General features: G+C 48.5%; 2 protein-coding genes across 2 annotated transcripts in view; both read right to left on the bottom strand.

The window, feature by feature from the left end:
- Nucleotides 1–22,894, bottom strand: part of PSMD8 (proteasome 26S subunit, non-ATPase 8) — a 328,475-nt gene that overhangs the window by 295,222 nt on the left and 10,359 nt on the right. The gene's annotated exons all lie outside the window — the stretch shown is intronic.
- The window catches only part of SLC8A2 (solute carrier family 8 member A2), a 143,147-nt gene continuing 131,243 nt past the window's right edge, over nucleotides 10,991–22,894 (bottom strand). The window contains exons 5-8 of the mRNA XM_079985332.1: nucleotides 20,101–20,225; nucleotides 18,042–18,141; nucleotides 13,930–14,205; nucleotides 10,991–12,602 (exon numbers count right to left, since the gene is read on the bottom strand). Of these exons, the coding sequence (XP_079841458.1) occupies nucleotides 12,226–12,602; nucleotides 13,930–14,205; nucleotides 18,042–18,141; nucleotides 20,101–20,225 (878 nt within the window). The 3' untranslated portion in view covers nucleotides 10,991–12,225. The remainder of the gene's footprint in view (nucleotides 12,603–13,929; nucleotides 14,206–18,041; nucleotides 18,142–20,100; nucleotides 20,226–22,894) is intronic.

The following is a 22,894-nucleotide window of genomic DNA, read 5'->3' as shown; positions in this document are numbered from 1 at the left end:
GCAACCCGCCCTGGGGCCTGCGAGTTTGCTAGCATCCCATTTGCTTATATGCACCTATGCCATTTCCTTAGTGAAACTCTGAACAAGCAGGGCTCACAGCACAGACAAGCAGTGTGTGTGTGTGTGTGTGTGTGTGTGTGTGTGTGTGATGGTCAGATCCAGGTTTTGGAGGGTCCATGGGTATCCCTCTTGTCTGGTCCAGCAAGGTGAGTAAGCATCTTGCACTGGTGAAAAAACAGAGCAGGTGGAAAGCTGGAGATTTTTGGGGTGTTGGCCTCTTAGTAGATGCTAGATTTGTTTTACCCAGAAACAGTGGTGTATAGTAGGTTGCCAGTGCCCAGGGCAGTGTGGAGGGGAGGGAGGGAAACAGACAGAGTATGCATGCCATTCAACTGCCTAACAGCATCCATATGACCCAGGAGATTGCAGCCGTGGAGATAAGAAGATTCATTCCGTTGTCTGGAGAGGTCACTTCCTGGTTTGCATGAAGAAGCTGCTCTTAATGGAGCCCAGCGACAGAAGCACACAGCTACGTTGCGTGTTGAAATATTGCACCCCTAACAAATTGGTGCCTGGAACAACTGCCCCTGTGCCCTCTCCACACTACACCACTGCCGGGAGATCAGTGTCGCAAGAGGTGACACAAAGTCTCCCCTCGTTCTGGAAGTTTCTAGAATGTTCTTCACCAAGTTAATTTCTGCATGTCAGGCTCGTCGTAGTGCTGCCAATCATCGTGGTGTTTGGTCTTCCTTGATTTCCAGGTGTTATTTGCTATTAATTGGCAGAATTCAAATTCACTGGGGGTTTTTTTGTAGTTTAGCAAGATGGTGTAACTGTCAAATTGTTGAAGCCCACTGGTTTTCTGTGTTGCCCTTTTGTATTTATTCAGACTCAATTAGTCACAATCGCTTCCCCTTTTTGGTTGTAAAATGCAATTGCAGCACCTTAACAACTAGCAAGAAAATGCAATTGCTGCCTAATCTAGCCCAGTAACTTCTGTAAGAGCTGCTTTGCCTGTTTACAGGTTTAGCCTGTTGCATAGATTCCCACTGAATGTGGCTGGAGGATTATTGCTAAAGCGATCCTATACATATCACTTCATAAGTGAGTCCCATTGAGTTCAATAGAATTGACTTCCCAGCAAGTGTTCAATTATGTATAGGACTGCAATTTCCATTGTTCTAAAGTAGCATCTCTTAATTGCTACAATGTCAGTTTCTGTTCCCACGGGCAGAGGTTTCCTCTCATTTTTTTCCCTGTTGATTTTTTAAACAGCAACATGTGGCTATTTTTCTTCCAAAATAAAAACAAATATGATAGAAAATTGGGAACAGAGACTAAGCAGGGCAATTAACAGAGGCAGCGAAAGCAGCAATTAACAGGCTGTTAATCACTAATCCCTCATCAGCAAGAAGCAACAGCAGTGAACATGAAGCAGGAAACTTGTAAATTAATTAACCTTGTTGGGACCTTTTGCTGAATGAGGCTTACTTGTGAGTAAACATGGGAAGGCTCTTGACCTGGAGGGAAACCATTGCTTGTGGGGGGGGGGCAGCGTGGTGTAGTGGTTAGAGTCCAAATCCTCACTCCTCTCACTGCCTCTCAGCCTGACCTACCTTGCAGGGTTTTTGTTGGGGATTGAGGAGGGGAAGACTGGTGGAAAAGGTGGGAAATAAATGCAATTAATAATAATACTATCAACGCTGTATTAATTGCTTGTGTGTCATCTCCAATTCAGTTTTGTTCTCAGCTAATTGCAGGAAGGGACGCGGGTGGCGCTGTGGGTAAAACCTCAGCACCTAGGACTTGCTGATAGCATGGTCGGCGGTTCGAATCCCCGCGGCGGGGTGCGCTCCCGTCGTTCGGTCCCAGCGCCTGCCAACCTAGCAGTTCCAAAGCACCTCCGGGTGCAAGTAGATAAATAGGGACCGCTTACCAGCGGGAAGGTAAACGGCGTTCCGTGTGCTGCGCTGGCTCGCCAGATGCAGCTTGTCATGCTGGCCACGTGACCCGGAAGTGTCTGCGGACAGCGCTGGCTCCCGGCCTATAGAGTGAGATGAGCGCACAACCCTAGAGTCTGGCAAGACTGGCCCGTACGGGCAGGGGTACCTTTACCTTTAATTGCAGGAAAGCAAAGCCTCTGTAGCAAGAGCAGGCTTTCTTAACCATTAATACATTTCTATTGGGACGCGGGTGGTGCTGTGGGTTAAACCACAGAGCCTAGGGCTTGCCGATCAGAAGGTCGGCGGTTCAAATCCCCGCAATAGGGTGAGTTCCCATTGCTTGGTCCCTGCTCCTGCCAACCTAGCAGATCGAAAGCACATCAAAGTGCAAGTAGATAAATAGGTACCACTCCAGCGGTAAGGTAAACGGCGTTTCCGTGCGCTGCTCTGGTTCGCCAGAAGCGGCTTAGTCATGCTGGCCACATGACCCAGAAACTGTACGCCGGCTCCCTTGGCCAATAAAGCGAGATGAGCGCCGCAACCCCAGAGTCAGTCACCACTGGACCTAACAGTCAGTGGTCCCTTTACCTTTATGGATAAAATACATTTGTAGAGAAACAGTCTTAGTGCGCCACCTAAAAGTATAGGAACTCCTGACCATTAGGTCCAGTCGTGAACTACTCTGGGGTTGCGGCACTCATCTCGCTTTACTGGCTGAAGGAGCTGGTGTTTGTCCGCAGACAGCTTCCGGGTTGTTGTTCTCTTTGACATCGGTGGGAGGGCGTTGCACAGGGCGGGTGCCACCACCGAGAAGGCCCTCTGCCTGTTTCCCTGTAACTTGGCTTCTCGCAGCACGGCGACTGCCAGAAGGCCTCAGTGTCCGGGCAGAACGATGGGGGTGGACACGCTCCTTCAGGCAAAATGGTGGGGGTGGAGACACTCCTTCAGGTATACTGGACCAAGGCCATTTAGGGCTAGCATAAAGGTCAGCACCAACACTTTGAATTGTGCTCGGAAACATAATGGGAGCCAGTGTAGGTCTTTCAGGACCGGTGTTATGTGGTCTCGGCAGCCACTCCCAGTCACCAGTCTAGCTGCCGCATTCTGGATTAATTGCAGTTTCCGGGTCACCTTCAAAGGTAGCCCCACATAGAGTGCGTTGCAGTAGTCCAAGCAGGAGATAACCAGAGCATGCACCACTCTGCCGAGACAGTCTGCGGGCAGGGAGGGTCTCAGCCTGCGTACCAAATGGAGCTGGTAGACAGCTGCCCTGGACACAGAATTGACCTGCGCCTCCATGGACAGCTGTGAGTCCGAAATGACTCCCAGGCTGCGCACCTGGTTCTTCAGGGGCACAGTTACCCCGTTCAGGACCAGGGAGTCCTCCACACCCACCCGCCTCCTGTCCCCCAAAAACAGTACTTCTGTCTTGTCAGGATTCAACCTCAGTCTGTTAGCCGCCATCCATCCTCCAACTGCCTCCAGGCACTCACACAGGACCTTCACTGTATTTCGATCAGTGTTTCCCAAACTTGGGTCTCTGGCTGGATGAATTTCCCATCTTCCCTGACCTCTGGTCTTGCTAGCTAGGGATGATGGGATTTGTAGCCTCTAAACCAGGCACCCCCCCAACCTGCAGCCCTCCAGATGTTTTGACCTACAACTCCCATGATCTCTAGCTAACAGGACCAGCGGTCAGGGATGGTGGGAATTGTAGTCCAAAACATCTGGAGGGCCGAAGGTTGGGGCGCCTGCTCTAAACAGCTGGAGACCCAAGTTCGAGAAACCTTGATTTAGAGGAATTCCCTGCCTCGGAACTGGAGATTAGTACTTGCAGCCATTGACAGGCTGAACCTCCTCCGCAAATCTGCCCAAACCCCTTTTTATGTGGCGAATTCTGTAGTTTTAACTATGTGAAGAAGTACCGTATTTTTCGCTCCATAAGACGCACCTTTTTCTTCCTAAAAAGTAAGGGGAAATGTCTGTGCATCTTATGGAGCAAATGCGTGGTCCCTGGAGCTGAATTTCCCAGGGGTGAAATTTTGGGAGGTTGGATAGTTACAATGGAATGGTCTCGGAGGAGGGGTGCACATTTTAATTCTTATTTATTTATGATTATTACTTTGTCAGAATAAAATAATAATATAAATAAATGATATTTTTTAAAAATTGTCTAGTCAAGCCTGTCCAGCGAGGGAGAATGTTGACATGTGTTTTAATCTTATCATTGATTTTAATTGGGGTTTGTTTTTTGTTTTGTTTTTTTAAAAAAATATTTATTCTTAACTGTTTTGGTTTTTTTACTAATGATTTCATTGTTTTATTCTTTGTGTAAACAGCCCTGAGGGTGTGTCTGTTGTTGTTTACAATCAAGCGGTCTATACATTTTATGAAGGAAATAATAAAATCATCCTCTTTTCAGTGCTCTCAAAATTCCTCCACCGTTTTGCCTGAGGAACCTCCCAAACTAGCAGCAGTCCACCTGCCTTTCCAACCCCTGTTGGTCTTTTAACATTTGTGTTGCTTCTTCCTTTCTGTAAGCTTTTAAATTTATTTTTAAAGCAGTTGGTAGTTATTTGAAATGTGTGAGAATTTAACATAAACGGGTTCCCACTTCCAAAAGTCGGGTGCAAATTTTCTTGCGATAGACCCCAAAGGAAACCACCAACCCAACAGGGGTACCCAGATCTGAAAGGTCAGAGAGACACACGCCTTGAAAATAACCACACTCAATTAGGATCCAGGTATCGCTGTTTTTTCCCCCTTCAAAATAACATGTATTCATAAATTGTTCATTTGTCTCTGGAGAGCATCATGCAAGTTCTGCTAAACAAGGTTGTTGATTTTGTGTGTTTGTTTTTTCTTTGCAAAATGAATAACAGGCAAGATTCAATATCTTAGGGCAACCTGTACAGGGGGAGAGAGAGAGAGAGAGAGAGAGAGAGAGAGAGAGAGAGAGAGAGAGAGAGGAGAAGTGTACAATGCAGAGTTTTAAAAAATTAAAAAGTTCAGAGCAAGAGTAGGAGCCGGCGAACTAGAAAAGTGAAAAGAGAAGGCTGCTGAATTAAGATTTCCCCCCGCCGCTCCCCAGTACTGCAAAGCAGAAAGAAACTACAAAGTCTCTTAGTCTGAAAAGTATCTTCCGTCATACGCCGAAAGGGAAGAAGAGGTTAGAAAACCAGATATTATAAACGCCACATTTTATTCCCCTCCCACCAATGCAATAACATTTCCCCCTCTGCCCCCCACAAATGTGTTAGAAAACTGTACCCATACTTTGGGCTACGAAAGTCAGGTGGGGATTTGGTAAAGATTTTTATTTTTAAAAAATCGAAACGCGAGCACCCGTCTTCTGGGGCAAGTAGAGCTCCCATCCAGCGTCAAGTTCATAAAGCCCCCACCCCATGCTTGGAAAGGGAGGGAAGGAAGCCCCCCCCCCCAGAAGTGGAGTCATGTCAAAGATATGGGCAGGAAAGCTGGTCTTGGGAGAGGACTTGGGAAATGGGTAACTTCTTGCTTGGGATCAGCCCAGCTATTGGGCGAATGGGACGTTTGTCCCAGGTGGAATTTCCACAAGGGGAGCAATCAACTCCTGAGATCTCTCACAACATCTAGAGGTAACCAGGAGCTTCGTAGTCCCTCCCAGAAGTTGATGGACTTGAACACACCACCCCTGACTCCAAGCCACGCCGACTGGGGTTGAGGTGAGCTGGAGCAAAACTACCTCTGGACAGTACTCAATACGTTCCAACTTATTCCAATGCAAAACTGGGACGTGTGTCCTTCAGGACGTGCTTCCGGGCAAGTCATGTGACTTGCACCTCGCTCTCACCCTGAAAAAGTGTTTTTTGCGGGGCCGCCAAGATCTCGTGCGGCACCCAAAGATGTGCATTTTGGGGCACAAGGTGAGACCGAGGCTCTGAAAAAGTGGCTTTTCAGGGAGAGAGCGCAGTCCCAGAGTGCAGCACCCAAAATGGCTGCCGCGATCTCGCGAGAAAAAATGTAACGGCCTGTTTCTTTCCGGGGCACTTGAAAGGTATGGTACTCAGTACAACTGATGGTTTCTCCCTGCTCTCCACCGCTACGCTTACCGTATTTTTTGCTCCATAAGACGCACCTTTTTCCTCCTAAAAAGTAAGGGGAAATGTCTGTGTGTCTTATGGAGCGAATGTGTGGTCAGTCGCTGGCTCCCTTTCTGGCCCCTTGCCCTGGCCTCCATTGTTGAATGTTCTGCAGACGGAGGCTGTTTTTCCCCCAGCGACATGTGACTGGCTGATTAGATTATCTGGCTGGAAACTGTAGAAACAGCTCCCTTTCCTTTCCTAAAGAAGCTGCAGAACTGTGAATTGAACCCCATAAAAATAGGGGTTTTCCCCTTTGCAAAAGAAGCTGCACAACTGTGAGCTGATCTTCAAAAAACGGGGCTTTCCCCCTTTCCTCCTCTAAAAACTAGGTGCGTCTTATGGTCAGGTGCGTCTTATGGAGTGAAAATACGGTAAACGCTCTGGGTTTAGAATAGTGGAAACAGGTCGTTTTTCTGCTCTGCCTCCTTTCCAAGTCAAAGTGGATGGCCTGAGCCAAGGTAAAAAAATATATTCAACAACCAAAGTAGCAGAGGTTGGATTACACTTCCTAGACTCACCTGAGCAGGTGCAAAATCTTTCATCCGTTCTCTCCCTTTCCAGAATATTGTTGCTCATCCCCAGCTGAAGCAATGCTTTTAAACCCCTGATACAATGCTCCCTCTCCTCCTTAAATTCTCTTCTTTACTGCTGACATTCGGATTGGAAGCTCCTTGCAGGCAGAGACCTCCCTCTCTTCCCCCCTTCCTTCTTTCTTCACTGTGTTACGCTGTCAAGTGGCTCTGTTTAATTAGCAACCAAAGCAGGTGTCAGAGGGACATTGGGAGGTACCTTGTACTGAGTCAGGCCATTGATCCTTCCAGTTCAGTACTGCCTACACTGCATAGCTGTCAACCGTCCCTTATTTGGCGGGACAGTCCCTTATCCCAGCGCCGTGTCCCGCTGCTGTCCCTTATTGATGATGTCCCTTAAATTTCCCAGGTTTCAAAGGAAGCAGCTCCTCTCCCTCCCTCCCTGCCTGCCGGCCAGGGAGGAGAGAGGCTCCAACTGTGTTGTTTGGCTGCATTGCTCACCCAATAAGGAGTCTAAGAATGACTGGGGGGTGGAGCTTGCATGCCTTGTGCCAATCAAATCGGCTGTGTTGCCTGGGGACTCGCCTTTGCTCAGCGCTTCCCAGCGGAGAGGTGACAGTGGTTTTCCTTGCTGCATCCCCTTTGCCGGGTTGCTGTGCCGTGGGAACCACTGCTTGAGGCTTCGTTTGGCTGCTGGCTGGGCTTTCTGCCTTTGGCTTGGAGGGGCTCAGAAGTTGAATATACCTGTGCTGGGAAAATCCCTTATTTTGGCTGCTGATCCCTTATTTCCGAGGCTGCTGGTCCCTTATTTTCAAATCTGTAAGTTGACAGCTATGCTACACTGGCTGGCAGCAGCAGCGGCTCTCCAGGATTTCAGACTGTGCTCTGCCAGCCCTACCTAGAGATTCCGGGGACTGGACCCAAGACCTTCTGCATGCAAAGCAGATGTTCCACTGCTGAGCTATGGTCCTTCTTCTTAGACCTACTTAAAGGGGCACAGCCATCCCTAAACCTAACCACACCAAGTCAAGGAACCCGTGGCCCTGTATGTGCTCATAGAATCATAGAATTGTAGAGTTTGAAGGGACCCCAAGGGTCATCTAGTCCAACCCCCTGCATTGCAGGATTCTCAACTAAAGCATCTGCAACAGATAGCCAGGCAACCTCTGTTTACAAACCTCCAATGGAGTCCCCAGTCAAACAGCTCTTATTGTCAGAAAGTTCTTCTCGATGTTTAGTCGGAATCTCCTTCCTTGTAACTTGAATCCATTTGTTCAGGTCCTAACCCTCCAGAGCAAGAGGAAATAATAATGATAATGATAATAATAATAATTTTATTGTTTATACCCCGTGCATCTGGCTGGGTTCCTCCCCAGCCATTCTGGGCAGCTTCCAGCAAAATATAAAAATAAAATAAAATGTCAGACGTTAAGAACTTCCCTGAACAGGGCAGCCTTCAGATGTTTTCTAAAAGTTGTATAATTCTTTAACTCCCTGACATCTGGCAGGAGGGCGTTCCGCAAGAAGGGCGCCACTGCCAAGAAGGCCTGGTTCCTTGTAACTTTATTTCTCGCAGGGAGGGAACCGCCGGAAGGCCCTCGGAGCTGGACCTCAGTGTCCGGGCTGAATGATGGAGGTGGCGACGCTCCTTTAGGTATAGTGGGCCGTTTAGGCCGTTGAGGGCTTTAAAGGTCAGTACCAACACTTTGAATTGTGCTCAGGAACATACTGGGAGCCAGTGAAGATCCTTTAGGACTGGTGTTACATGGTATTGGCAGCCACTCCCAGTCACTAGTCTTAAATTTTGCTCCATCTTCCATGTGACAGCCCTTAAGATATTTGAAGATGGCTATCGTATCCTCTCTCTGGTTCCTCTTTTCCAGACTAAACACACCCAACTCCTTCAACCGTTCCTCATCAGGCTTGGTTTCCAGACCCTTGATCATCTTGGTTGCCCTCCTCTGCCCACCTTCCAGCTTGTCAACATCCTTCTTAAATTGTGGCACCCAGAACTGGACACAGTATTCCAGGTGTGGTCTGACCAAGGCAGAAGAGAGCTGGTCTATGACTTCCCTTTCTCGGGACACTAGACAACTGTTGATTTAGCATAGAATAGCATTAGCTTCTTATTTTTTGCTGCGCTGGACTCCAACCCCTCCAGCCCAAGTCAGCATCACCAACAGCCAAGGATGATGGGACCTGGAGTCCCCACTCCTCATCCAAAGGCCTCCCACTGGCCATTAGTCTCATAAGTAGATGAACCAATGGTAGGGCTGGCCCAAGTTATTTTGCTATCTGAGACAAGCAAGGCCAAGATGGCTCCCTTCCACCAGCACCACCCCATCCCATGAACCAGGCTGGTGGTTGAAAATTAGGGCCCCTCCAGAAATCCTGTTTATTGTGCATTCATTATGGCTTTTGCTCAAGATGGTATCTGGGCTGTTATACGCAAGCCAGATTTCAATACTGTTTGTGCCTGCAAAACTTTTGGAGCAGGCGTACTGTTTCATTTCCCATTTGTGCGTCTCCCATAACTTCCCGCTGAAATCCTGTAACTTTTTATTTGTTTTTGTCCTGCTTTCATTGTGCTTTCAGGTGGCAATAATGCAGCAACTTTGAGGAAGCGTTGCAGAAAAACTGCAGAATGGTGCGTCCATTATAAAGCTACCACCAATGCACTATTGTTGCATCGATGGCATGTTGCAGAAGACACTCAGAAAGAAACCATCTGTCTAGAGAAGATCTTACTCTCAACATGGTAATAGAACATTCCACACACCACACCACACCTGACAGCAGCAGGGCAGGTCCCAAAGGAAACACAGCCCTGTCTTACAACACTGCTCCCTGCCCATCAGCAACTGCCACCTGAGGCAGCCACCTCACTCTACCTAATGGTAGGGCTGGCTCTATTCAAAATAGTGGGTTGAAACAGAACTGTACCATGTTTCTGGAGCTAGAGACACTGTAGGAAGCTTTGCGGTGCACATAGGGATGGGCTGAGATGGCTGTTTCCAACCGGCTAGCATGTTTCCAGTTTGACCAGTAAAACTTGTGTCTTCCGATCACACAGCCAGTCTTCTGGTCCTCCACCTTGGCTCCACTCCTCAGCCAGTCATTGAAACCCATCATCTGCCATGTTTTTAAAGCTAGACAACCTCTAAGACCAAGTATGATTGGGCGGCAATGTTGTCCAATGGCAGTGTGAGTCTCGTTTCAGATCTGCTTTCTAGAAAGAGGTCCACCAGCCAATGATAAAGGACGAAATTGGATGCCAAAGCTCCGGTGGAGAAGGAACAGAGTCTTGCTAAGAGTTCAAATAATCCCCACTCCATTCATCAGAGGCATGGTGCTGGGATGCCTGGCCATATCTGGCTGGCACCCGGGATGGCTGTGGGCATGAGGGCAAGAAGGGTAGTCCCAGAGAGTGGGAAGCAAAGAGGCAATGAAATGCATGCACTGCGACCGCATTGAGAGCAGATTTGCGAGGATGGCACCTTCCTTATCTCTTGCTCCCTGCATCTGTGTTCATAAACTGAGGGGAAGCTTCCCTCTTTGTGGAGAAAAGTTATTAGAAGAGGCGAAGAAGAGGGAACGGTTTCTTCAAAGAGAGGGAGATTCCTCAGGAAGCCACAAGCTTGGAGCAGCCCAGCGCTCCCAGTTTCAAGATGGCGTCACTTCCTCTTCCTGTTGCAAAATGGGTTCTGAGCGAAGGCTGGTCTCCAGTCTCTTCTGTCTCAGATAGGCATGCACGATTGTACGCTGTACCTGGGTGGGAATGAGCACTCAGCGCAAGCTGAGACATTTCTAGTAGACCAGGGAGTTGGTATGCCCAAGTGTCAATCATAATGTTAAGTCTAGGGCCAGGGATCGGCAAAGTTTTTGTGGTTTGGGCTGATTCATGGTCCTGTAGACCCAGCGGTGGGCTGGAGTGTGTGTGCATGCATGCACTCATGCGCAGCTATTTCCGGAGCAGAGGAGGTGTGTGTAGCTTCCCATTGGTTGCAGGAGCCAATGGGAAGCCGGCCAACGTTGTGGAAGGCAGTCGCCACTCTGCTCTGCGCCAGTTTAGCATGGTGCATGGGACCTGACCGAGTGGGTGTCCATGGGCCGGTTAAACAACCCACATGGGCTGCTTGTGGCCCACGGGCCTTAGGTTGCCGACCCCTGGTCTAGGCAAATGTTTTGCTCCAGAAAGAGACCTTCAAGTTGCCTGCAGAGGGAAATACGGTAAGATCTACAAACACTGATCTGCACATTCAGATGGCCAGAAGGAAACGGCATTCGCTCAAGGCAATGTTCCTGCTTCCATTCCCATTCTGCATGTAGGTGAGGCCACCCATCACCTCCCCAGCCCCCGCAAACGAGCATCATTTTTCCATTTCCCGTCCCCCCCCCCATCTGAGAGAATTGCCCATAGTGATGTGCCAAGCCATTCCACCACGGATAAGGTACAAAACGACTCCTAAAGAGAACTATACCATTCTCCCAGCCACCCACCTAGAGCGAAATTCTTCTCATTGTGGTGGAGAAAGACATTCCAGGAAAGGAGGAGAGGAAGACCCTGTCCTAACAGTCGGAAGGTCAGGGATGTCACCCTCCTTTAAAAAACAGGGCGGTACAGACCCTTATTCTAACACCTTTTGCCGTAGAGAGCAGAACAGGAGTTAAAAGCGAGTTATGGCGCTGTTCCTAAAGAAGTCCACTACTTTGGTGGACATGACCTCGTAGAAAAAGCAGCAGGAGATTTTGCTTGTCCGTTGGCCCCCCCTCCAAAATCCCAGGAACGGGGGGGGGCAGTGTGTGGGGAGGATGAACGTTGAGGTCAAACGTCCCCTTCTATTTGGGGTGGAGCCAGTTGTTACATGTCTCCGGCTGATGAGAACTCCAACCCATTTCCAGAAGCACGTCGGAAGCAACTGTTGAGAACGTCAAAATCATTTAGAGAGAGAGAGAGAGAGAGATAGAAAACAAATGGCAAAATCCCATCACGCTACTGCTGGCGTAGGATTCACCTCTTGAGAGCGGCCTTCATAAAACGCCACACCCGCCTTCAAGAAGGGGGAGCTAGAGAAGGAAGGAAGGTGACTGGTGCCTGCTAGTTTTGTGGTCTTAGGTGCCGTGGAGCTGAAGAACCACAGGAGGGGGTTTGAGAAGACACATTGCAGACACAGCGGTAGCTGGGTGTTAAAAACAGAACGCACACACACACAAACACACACACACCATGCTCCCCTCTCTCTTGGCGTCCCTAGTTCCAGTGGGGGGGAGACCCCAGGACTGGAGTATGGCAGACCCCCTTGGGGAACGAAGAGTGGAGAAACAGAAATGTCCTGCTTGGAGAGCAAGTGGGACAAGGGCAGGGGGGCAAATATGGCCTGGAGATGCCTGGAAATTTTGGGAGCAGCCATTGGACAAGCATCTGCTCCTGAGGCAAGGAGAGAAGGTGCCCCCTTGTCCCGTGCGGTTCAGAGGGGTGGCTGGCTGGCTGGCTGGCTGGCTGTTGGGAATGATGCTCAGAAACTTGTGGGGAAACCAGGCCGCAGGAGCGTCTATTTGCAGAGGGTGCCCCCCTGTCGGCCAGCTATCTCTCCCCAGCCCGACCCCACGCGTTCATCCCAGCGGTCCTCAGAAGCCCTTGATGTGGCAGTAGGCCTCGAGGCTGGCGAAGAGGATGTAGACGAACCAGAGGCCCATGAAGAGGCAAGTGGTGAGGATTTTGGGGGTTCGGGGACCCCCCAGCTCGCCTCCTATGTGCGGCCGGCGGCGGTACATGAGGACGCTGATGGAGACGAAGGCAAAGATGGTGAAGAGGGTGACGGAGAAGGCCAGGCTGCCCGTCTCCACCTCGAAGTTTTTGCCTTGGAAGGCCCAGTAAATGGCCGCCACGGACCAGGCCACGCCCAGGCCCAAGAAGACGTTGACGGCGTTGCTCCCAGTCACGTTGCCGATGGAGGCGTCGGCGCACTGGTCCTGGAGGGCGGCCACTTTGCTGGCAAAGGTGTCTGTGGGAAGAGGAGAGCCGTGGTCAGCAGGGACAGAGGGTGGTCGGCAACCCTGGGGGACCCCCTCCTCCTCCTGCACTGATGCTCTGGTGCCACAAGGGGGCGACAGCAGTCAAGTGCCCCCTTCAAGGGAGGAAATGGCTGATCTCTTGTCAGGCTTCAGGGAATCAGCTTCCTCCCCCATGGCTGTAAATAAGTAGATCAATCGAAAGGAAAGTCTTACCCATGGGTAGGCAAACTAAGGCCCGGGGGCCGGATTCGGCCTAATCGCCTCCTAAATCCGGCCCTCAGGTGGTCCAGGAATCAGCGTGTTTTTATATGAATAGAATGTGTCCTTTTATTTAAAATGCATCTCTCGGTTATTTGTGGGGCCTGCCTGGTGTTTTTACATGAGTAGAACATGTGCTTTTATTTAAAATGCATCTCTCGGTTATTTGTGGGGCTTGCCTTAGGGTGGAAGGCCAGCCCCCTGGGTCACAAATGTCCTCACTTCACTTTTAGGGCTCATCCTCACTTATGTTTGTCCCGTGGGTTTTTTAGATTTTTCCCTGGGGAAACCTGCTCTTTACTGCTGAAAAGGAACAAATGTCAAGCCCCAGAAAACTCAACTGACGTTTGTTCCAATTCAGCAGTAAAGAGCAGGTTTAGGAAGACCCTCTCGGACTTCGGCCTAGAAATCATGGGACAAACAGAACTGTAGACGAGTCTTTGGAGTGGGCAAACGGCTACTAGGCTTTGAGAATAGCCAGGGATCCTATATGGACTATATGGACTCTCAAGATCATCAGGTGTGTGAATTGCTGCCTCCTTATGTTGTGAATTTGCTGTACGAAAACAGCACCTGCATACTATTGTCTCTTGCGTTTCAGTTGGTAAACTGGCCTTTCCTTTGTGTTTGAACTTCTGGGGTGCATCAGGTTAAGGGTAAGAACATATTTGCAACAGAAACATTCGTAAGAGATCCAGCGAAAGACCCTCGACCTCTTGAGCGTGGGCATAGGAACGCTGGTCACCCCTGGGGATTCAGAGGCCCACCTTGCAGCAAGTCTTCCCACCACCTTTCTGCCGTCACAATTGTTAAGTTGTGGGTGAACATATCAGACGACACAGCGATTCTCCAAACAGGTCTTGTTTATTCACAGGCCAGGACAGAACTGCTTATAGAGAGCTCCACTACAACGTAACAGTAACTGCTTTCTGTAACTATCCAATCACTGAACGTCACTTTCATTCCCTTATTTGCATATGTGGACCTGAGTGAAAACTATCTACAGTATCCCCCTGCTGGCCCAGGGTGAGAACTTCAGTACAGAACAAGGATAAATACCTGGTATGGAGGTGCCCAGCGCCACAAAGACCACGGCGTTGACAGAGTCCTTGAGGCCGACGGTGCAGCCGAAGTGGGAGGCCAGGTCTCCGATGAGGGCCGTCAGCACCCCAATGACCAGGATGCTGACGCTGAAGCAAGCCCACCCGTTCCAGTACTCGGTGGGTGGTACGCAGGCAAAGAGAACCTTCCAGAAGACCGTCAGGAAGTGCATGACGTAATCGAAGCAGGAGGGGAGGCGTTCCTCGCGCCCGTCTTCCTCATCTTCCTCGTCTCCTAGGGACAGGGAGGCAGGGACTGAGAGTTAGAGGCGCTTCTGGGCCAAGAGGGTGGGGAGGCCTCCAAACAGGGGTGCCAACTTGAATAAGATATTGGGGGGCAGGTAAGCCCTGCCCTGAAATAAATCAAATGATGCCCATTTAAATGGCAATAACAACAACAACAACAACAACAACAACAACAACAAGAATAATAATAAATGCGGCAGCTAGACTGGTGACTGGGGGCGGCCGCCGAGACCACATAACACCAGTCTTGAAAGACCTAAATTGGCTCCCAGTACGTTTCCGAGCACAATTCAAAGTGCTGGTGTTGATCTTTAAAGCCCTAAACGGCCTCGGCCCAGTATACCTGAAGGAGCGTCTCCACCTCCATCGTTCTGCCCGGACGCTGAGGTCCAGCGCCGAGGGCCTTCTGGCGGTTCCCTCATTGTGAGAAGCAAAGCTACAGGGAACCAGGCAGAGGGCCTTCTCGGTGGTGGCGCCCGCCCTGTGGAACGCCCTCCCACCAGATGTCAAAGCGATAAATAACTACCTGACATTCAGAAGACATCTTAAGGCAGCCCGGTTCAGGGAAGTTTTTAATCTGTGATATTTTAGTGTATTTTTGGTTTCTATGGAAGCCGCCCAGAGTGGCTGGGGAAACCCAGCCAGATGGGCGGGGTACAAATAATAAATTATTATTATTATTATTATTATTATTATTATTATTATTATTTACTATTTATACCACGCCCATCTGGCTGGGCTTCCCCAGCCACTCTGGGCGGCTTCCAAAAAAAATTAAAATACTGTAATACATCAAACATTAAAAGCTTCCCTAAACAGGGCGAGGATTTGAAGACTGCTTCCAGGTCCTAGTCCGACACTCTAACCACTACACCGCGCTGCCTCTCTTGTCTGGCCTTTCGCAGCAGCAAATTCACCTTTGCAAATTAAAGAGGCAAAAATTTCCCTTGACACCTGTATGCTTTGCCTGCTCAGCCTCAACATCAGTTCAAGCTGCTGTTAATGCCAGAAGGGTGAAGCGACCGACCTGTATGGAGTCCTTCTCAAAGAGGTTTTCTTCTCGTTTATTCTGGAAGGTGCTGTAAGGCAAGTTGGCCACTAGAGGGCACCATGGCCATGCCACATAATGGCTGGGAGATCTACGCCTCAGTCTACTGATTTCTGAGGGTCCTGTCTATCTCACGTCCATCAGACCTAGGGCGACAAAAGGACTGCTGCCACCCAGCAGAGAATACTGTTTGCTTTCTTTTAAACTGCTTTTTGATTGTGTGTGTGTGGTTTTTTTAAAGAAAACCTTTAACTGTTTTTATTTGGGTTTGGTGGGCGGAGAGTGCATTCAGCTGTTTCCGTTTACATTTTGATAATGCATTTTGTGTTTTTATAATGTAATTTTATAATGTAATGGTGACAGCAGTCACGAAATTAAAAGACGCCTACTTCTTGGGACAAAAGCAATGGCAAACCTAGACAGCATCTTAAAAAGCAGAGACATCACCTTGCCAAAAAAGGTCCGCATAGTTAAAGCTCTGGTTTTCCCAGTAGTGATGTATGGAAGTGAGAGCTGGACCATCAAGAAGGCTGATCGCCAAAGAATGGATGCTTTTGAATCCTGGTGCTGGAGGAGACTCTTGAGAGTCCCATGGACTGCAAGAAGATCAAACCTCTCCATTCTGAAGGAAATCAGTTCCATGAGCATTACCAGAGGAGGGGGTCAGACTGTGCCTTGGCGAAAGGCCTGTCTTGCAAGCCCTCCGGAAAGATGTCCAGTCCTGCAGGGCCCTAGTCTCTTGTGATAGAGCATTCCACCAGATCGGGGCCAGTACTGAAAAGGCCCTGACTCTAGTTGAGGCCAGCCTAACCTCCCTGTGGCCCGGGACCTTCAAGATGTTTTTATTTAAAGACCGTAAGGTCCTCCGTGGGACATACCAAGAGAGGCGGTCCCGTAGGTACGAGGGTCCTAGGCCGTATAGGGCTTTAAAGGTTAAAACCAGCACCTTGAACCTGATCCTGTACTCCACCGGGATCCAGTGCAGTTGGTACAGCACTGGATGAATGTGATCTCGCAGTGAGGACCCCGTAAGGAGTCTCACTGCGGCATTCTGCACCCGCTGGTGTTTCCTGGTCTGTCTCAAGGGCAGTCCCACATAGAGCGAGTTACAATAATCCAGTCTGGAGGTGACCGTCGCGTGGATCACAGTGGCTAGGTCAGGGCGAGAGAGGTAAGGAGCCAACTGCTTAGCTTGGTGGAGATGAAAAAATGCTGCCTTTGTTATAGCTGCAATCTGCGCCTCCTTGGAAAGGGAGGTGTCAAAGATTACACCCAAACTCTTAACGGACGGTGCTGGCACTAATTGCGCCCCCGCAAGAGATGGGAGTTGCCCCCCCCCATCCCATCATCTCAACCCAGCCAAAGGACCTCTGTCTTCAAAGGATTTAACTTCAACCTGCTCCCACGTAACCATCCAGCCACAGCTTCCAAGCATCTGATCAGTGTGTCTGGGGCCGAGTCAGGATGGCCATCCATCAACAGCCTTTATGTTCCTTCCAGCTACACAATTCTATAATTCTATGGAACAAAATAGTCTCCTTCCTTCTCTCTCTCTTTCTTCCTTACCAAAGCGTGTCAGTGGCGGGCGGAGGCCTGGTTGACCGTGTGAAGGGAAGAGAGATTGAAGCAAAGAACATTGTGGGTGGACAGCAGTGCAGGACTCGGGGGAGGGGGGAATATATAATTTCTCTTTCTGTTTCCCTCCCGGTCCATTCCCACCCACCCCCAGCATTAAAAAAAATAAAGAAATCCACCCACAGCTTTTATAGCGGGTGCCGTCACTGTGAAGAGATTTTCAGGGCAGCAACAAAACTACGCAACGCCTGTGCTTTATTTATTTATTTGTCGCCAAAGAAGTAATTTCTAGGCTCCTTGGTTGAGAGGAAAATCATAGATTTCGGCAGATTTACTTAGTCATCAGTGCAAAAAAAAAAAAATTAAATAAATCCATTTTCTTTCCCACAGCTAATTATGTGAGGTGAAGGAGGGGTATGGCCAGAAGGCGTCGCGAGGAATCCTTTTCCCTCCCCCTTCTTTTTTAAAAAGTGAATTTTGAGAGCCAGGGGGGATGGGTGGAGTCTTTGGTGAGGGCTAGGAAGCTGAGAGGTGTTGATGTGGGGGGGGGGGAGTGCATCAGAAGAAGGCGTTTATATCAGTGTTTAGGTTAATGTATTTTCCCCTGCATTTCTTCTCTAGCATACATTTGTGTAAGGTTGTCGTCAGGTTGTAGTTCGCATGGCTGCCAACAGATGGCGCTCGCCCTGCAAACTACAGGGTGATGACCATTAGGAGGGGATGGTGGGGAATGGAGAAGGAGAAGAGGTTGAAAAGAAGGGCAGGTGGCAGAGGGGGAAGGGGGAAAAGGACTTGGGGGCGGAGAAGCAATGGAGCAGGCCCATTTGCTGTTGAGCCATGCAGTTTGGGAACAGACACCCACAGCCAAAGCAATCTGCCCCTTCTTGCCCCGCCCCCAAAGGAAAAACTTTGACTTCCCTTTCACCCTTCCTCAAATCCTTTGGAAAAATCTCTAAGCAGGATTGACCTCCGTAATGCAAGGTAAATCAATCAAAGTCGATTCGGATGTGCAAGACAGCTCCCCGCAGGAGCTAGGTGAGCTTCCACAAGCGAGGGGCCACCACTGAAAAGGCCCTACTTGTGTGTTACTACCCTCTGGACCTCCCGGGGAGCAGACACACAGAAGAGGGCCTTGGGCGACAATCGCAGGGTAAGCTCACGACGGCAGCCTCTCTCAATCGCCCCAAGTTAGAGCCGCCTACCTGCACTCACGGTGATCGCCTCTAGAAACTGTTCCCGCCAGGAGTGTGTGCCAATCACCAGAGCCAGGTTTGTCTTCTTGATGAGTTTATCCACCGTGTTCTACAGAAGGGGGGCAACAGAAGCACAGTCAGGTCTGCCTGATATGCATATATCACTTTCAGCAGACATGGCTTCCCCCAGAGAATTCTGGGAACTGTAGCATGTTACCGGCACAGAGAGCTGTTAGAAGACCCCCTCTTCCCCTCTCAGAGCTACAATTTCCAGAGTGGTTTAACCATCTTTCCAATTCCTGGGGAATTCTGGGAATTGTAGCTCCATGAGGGGGAATGCGGTCTGTGTGTGTGTGTGTCTCCTAACAGCTCTCTGCACCCTTAACAAACTACAGTTTCCAGGATTCTCCACAGGAAGCCATGACTGTGGTACGATACTGCTCTAAAAGTCTAGGGCAGGTGGCATTTTGGGGGGAGCAGTGTCAGTACAGTGGCGCCTCGCAAGACGAAAAGAATCCGTTCCGCGAGGCTCTTCGTCTAGCGGTTTTTTCGTCTTGCGAAGCAAGCCCATTGACGGCTTAGCGGACTAGCGCTATTAGCGGCTTAGCGGCTTTTAGCTGCTTTTAGCGGCTTAGCGGCTTAGCGGATAAGCGGCTTAGCAGCTTAGAAAAAGGGGGGGGGAACCGCAGGAACTCGCAAGACATTTTCGTCTTGCAAAGCAAGCCCATAGGAAATTCGTTTTGCGAAGCACCTCCAAAACGGAAGACTCTTTCGTCTAGCGAGTTTTCCGTCTTGCGAGGCATTCGTCTTGCGGGGCACCACTGTAGTGGTTTCATCAGTCTTAAATTCAGTCCTCCACGCATAACAACAACAAAAAAATCTATATTGTGGTAGTAAATAATACCGTCATATCTCGGGTTGACGTAGCTTTGGGATAAGTATTTTTGGGTTGCGCGCTGCAGCGACCCGGAAGTATTGGAGCGCGTTACTTCCGGGTTTCGCCGCTCGCGCATGCGCGGACGGTCAAAATGACGCTGCGTGCATGCGCAGAAGCGGCAAATCGCGACCCGCAGATGTGGGTTGTGTTCACTTCTGGGTGTGAACGGGGCTCCGGAACGGATCCCGTTCACATCCAGAGGTACCACTGTATCATCATTTAACTATTATTAAATAATAATATAATTTGGCATTTATGAATAGCACAGTGGTAAGAGCAGAATGTTTCATGTTAGTATTGTGAGCCACTTTGAGCTGCAAAAGCGCCATACAAATGCAAATCCAAAATCAAGCTTCAGCGAAGCCTTTTTATGTCGCTTGCTTGTTGTTATTTATTTAATGCATCCGTATCCCTCCTTTTCCCTCCAAGGAGGGCAAGGTGGTTTGCATGGTCCTTCCCCTCCCCCTTTAATCCCCCACAACAACAACAACCCTGTAAGGTTGGACTGAGACGTGGTGATTGGCCCCCAAGGTCACCTGGTGAACTTCGTAGCCAAGTGATAATTCGAACCCTGGCCTCCCTGCTCAGAGTTCTTTTTTTTTTTAAGTAATATTTTTATTAAATTTTAACAAAAAAAAAGGTTACAAAACAGTAAAGAAATACACACAAGAAAGAAAGAAAGAAAACACAAAATCCAAAGTTAAACATAAAAATAAAAAATAAAAATCCCTCTTTCTAGTATCTTACCACTCATTAACTTATTTTCATGCCTTCCTCACACCTCCCTTTTTTGTATTCCATTTAAAAATTTGTTCAGCAAATCCGTACCCTCTTAGTTTATCCTTAATTATTTATCCTCACATATTATATCTTCACATTTTCATCTAATATCAATCCATTCTTGCATATTCTTGTTTTGCCTTATTACTAGAACCGCTTTGTTTCATTCCAACGTCATTAACATTCAATAATTTTACAGTGTTTCTGTAGATAGATTTTAAATTCCTTCCAATCTTCTTCCACCAACTCTTCTCCCTGCTCAGAGTTCAACGCTCTAACCACGACGCAACACAGGTGTGAAGGGCTGGGAATCGAGGCTGGGCAAGGCACCTGCCGTGTTCCCCTCCTCACCTTGAAATCGTAGGATTCCTCAATGATGACTTCCAAGCGGCAGTTTTCCCCCAGAACCGGTTTCCCCATCTCAGCGATCCGCCGGGCTTCCTCTTCCTCGGCCGAGAGCTTCTTGTCAGCATCCACTAAGTCAGGGGAAAACATGGCGTAAGGAAGAAGAGACTACAGCGGTACCTTGGTACTCAAACACCTTGGTTCTCAAATGCCCAAAACCCGGAAGTGTGTGTTCTGGTTTTCAAACATTTTTCAGAAGCCGAACATCCAATGCGGCTGTCGGCTATTGTTTCTGGGGCGCCTGCACCAATCAGAAGTTGCACCTTGGTTTTCGAACATTTCGGAAGTCAAAGGGACTTCCGGAACAGATTAAGTTCCGCGCTTTTGCTATTTATTTTGCGTTTTTGTTTTTGAGGGTTTTTCGGTTCATTTGTTTTTGTGACTGTGTGGAACCCAGTTCAGCTACTGATTGATTGATTGAGTGAGTGAGTGAGTGAGTGTGGAAAGGGATAAAAGCCCCCCATCCAATAATAATAATAATCATCAGTGCAGGTAAGAAAAAAATAATTTTAATTTTTATCATCTACAATACTGCCTTATTTATTTTATAGTACAATGCCTTGATTATTGCTTTCATTTTACGGATCAATGGTCTCGTTAGGTAGTGAAATTCATGTTAAACTGCTGTTTCAGGGGTTGATTTTAAAAGTCTGGAATGGATTAATCCATTTTGCATTACTTTCTATGGGAAAGCGCGCCTTGGTTTTGGAACACTTTGGTTTCGGAACAGACTTCTGGAACGGAGAACCAAGGTACCACTGTACACTGATATCCCACCTTCACGAGGTGGTGCACAGATAGCAACAGAATCGTAAGCAGGGCACCTCCAAAGGCCATCTAGTCTGACCCTCCTGCCAACAGGAGGCAGCACACCGCCACAGGATCTCTGATTGGCAGCCATACCCTCCCCGCTTAAAAACCTAGAATCATAGAATAGAATCATAGAATCATAGAGTTGGAAGAGACCACAAGGGCCATCGAGTCCAACCCCCTGCCAAGCAGGAAACACCATCAGAGCACTCCTGACATATGGTTGTCAAGCCTCTGCTTAAAGACCTCCAAAGAAGGAGACTCCACCACACTCCTTGGCAGCAAATTCCACTGTCAAACAGCTCTTACTGTCAGGAAGTTCTTCCTAATGTTTAGGTGGAATCTTCTTTCTTGTAGTTTGGATCCATGGCTCCGTGACCACTTCTCTGGAGCAGCAGAAAACCACCTTTCTCCCTCCTCTATGTGACATCCTTTTATATATTTGAACATAGCTATCATATCACCCCTTAACCTCCTCTTCTCCAGGCTAAACATGCCCAGCTCCCTTAGCCGTTCTTCATAAGGCATCGTTTCCAGGCCTTTGACCATTTTGGTTGCCCTCCTCTGGACACGTTCCAGTTTGTCAGTGTCCTTCTTGAACTGTGGTGCCCAGAACTGGACACAGTACTCCAGGTGAGGTCTGACCAGAGCAGAATACAGTGGCACTATTACTTCCCTTGATCTAGATGCTATACTCCTATTGATGCAGCCCAGAATTGCATTGGCTTTTTTAGCTGCCGCGTCACACTGTTGGCTCATGTCAAGTTTGTGGTCAACCAAGACTCCTCTAGCAAAGGAGCATCCCTTTCCATCCTGCAAGTTTCACCATCCTCACAACAAGCCTCTGGGGTAGGCTAAGCTGAAGATATAGCAACTGGTCCTCCAGGAAGTGAGCCGAGTCAACCAGCTTTTGCTACCCAGAGATATACTGCTCTTGTACGTGGAGGTTCTGTATTTTGCTCTTGCAACTTTCACTGTTGACAATAGGCTTGAGATTTTGGAGCCCAGTTTTTATTAAACTTTAAAATCTTGCCATATATATTCTAGACAGTGCTTTTCTTTCTTTTTAGAAAAATAGGCGCTGGTACTCACCACAAAGTTGCTCCAGTAAGTGCCACACTTTTAAACAACAAAATAGGTGCCGGTACTGTGTGCCCCTGAGTACCTCCTGGGAAAATGCACTGATTCCAGATTCCAAATTTGTTATACATTTCTCTTTCAACTTTGACTTCTTGTCTTTCTCTCTAGCTGTTCTTAATCCCGTCCCAATTACATACTGACTGCATTCTGCTAAACATTTCACCGGAGACATACCCTTCTATTTCATATATTATCAATCTTCTATGGCTGGTCATAATTCAAATCCTGATCGGGATTTCGTCTGATGATGATATTTTTCTTTTCTTATTTTTGCTGTTAGTTTCTTTTGTCAGCTCTGCATAGTCATGTGTATACACACACACACACACACACATACAGTGGTACCTCGGGTTAAGTACTTAATTCATTCCGGAGGTCCGTTCTTAACCTGAAACTGTTCTTAACCTGAAGCACCACTTTAGCTAAAGGGGCCTCCTGATGCCGCCGCGCCGCCAGAGCACAATTTCTGTTCTCATCCTGAAGCAAAGTTCTTAACCTGAAGCACTATTTCAGAGTCTGTAACCTGAAGCGTCTGTAACCCGAGGTACCACTGTGTGTGTGTATATATATAGTGTCTTGGCCACAGGAGCACTTCAGACCCACAGGCTTCTGTAGAAGGTGTGGCCAACCTGATTGGAGATCATGGGAATTGTAGTTCAACCTATGGAGGGCGCCGTGCTGGCTACCCCTGTTCTCGAGCCTTTGAGAACATAATAAAGGTGCAACCTGCCTTTGGCCATAACCTAGAGAGGGATATAATTAGCTGCTATTAATGCAACATTAAATCACA

Source organism: Podarcis cretensis (genome assembly GCF_951804945.1).
Source record: "Podarcis cretensis genome assembly, chromosome: 8".
NCBI lineage: Eukaryota > Metazoa > Chordata > Lepidosauria > Squamata > Lacertidae > Podarcis > Podarcis cretensis.
This window is presented reverse-complemented; position numbering and strand designations above follow the sequence as displayed.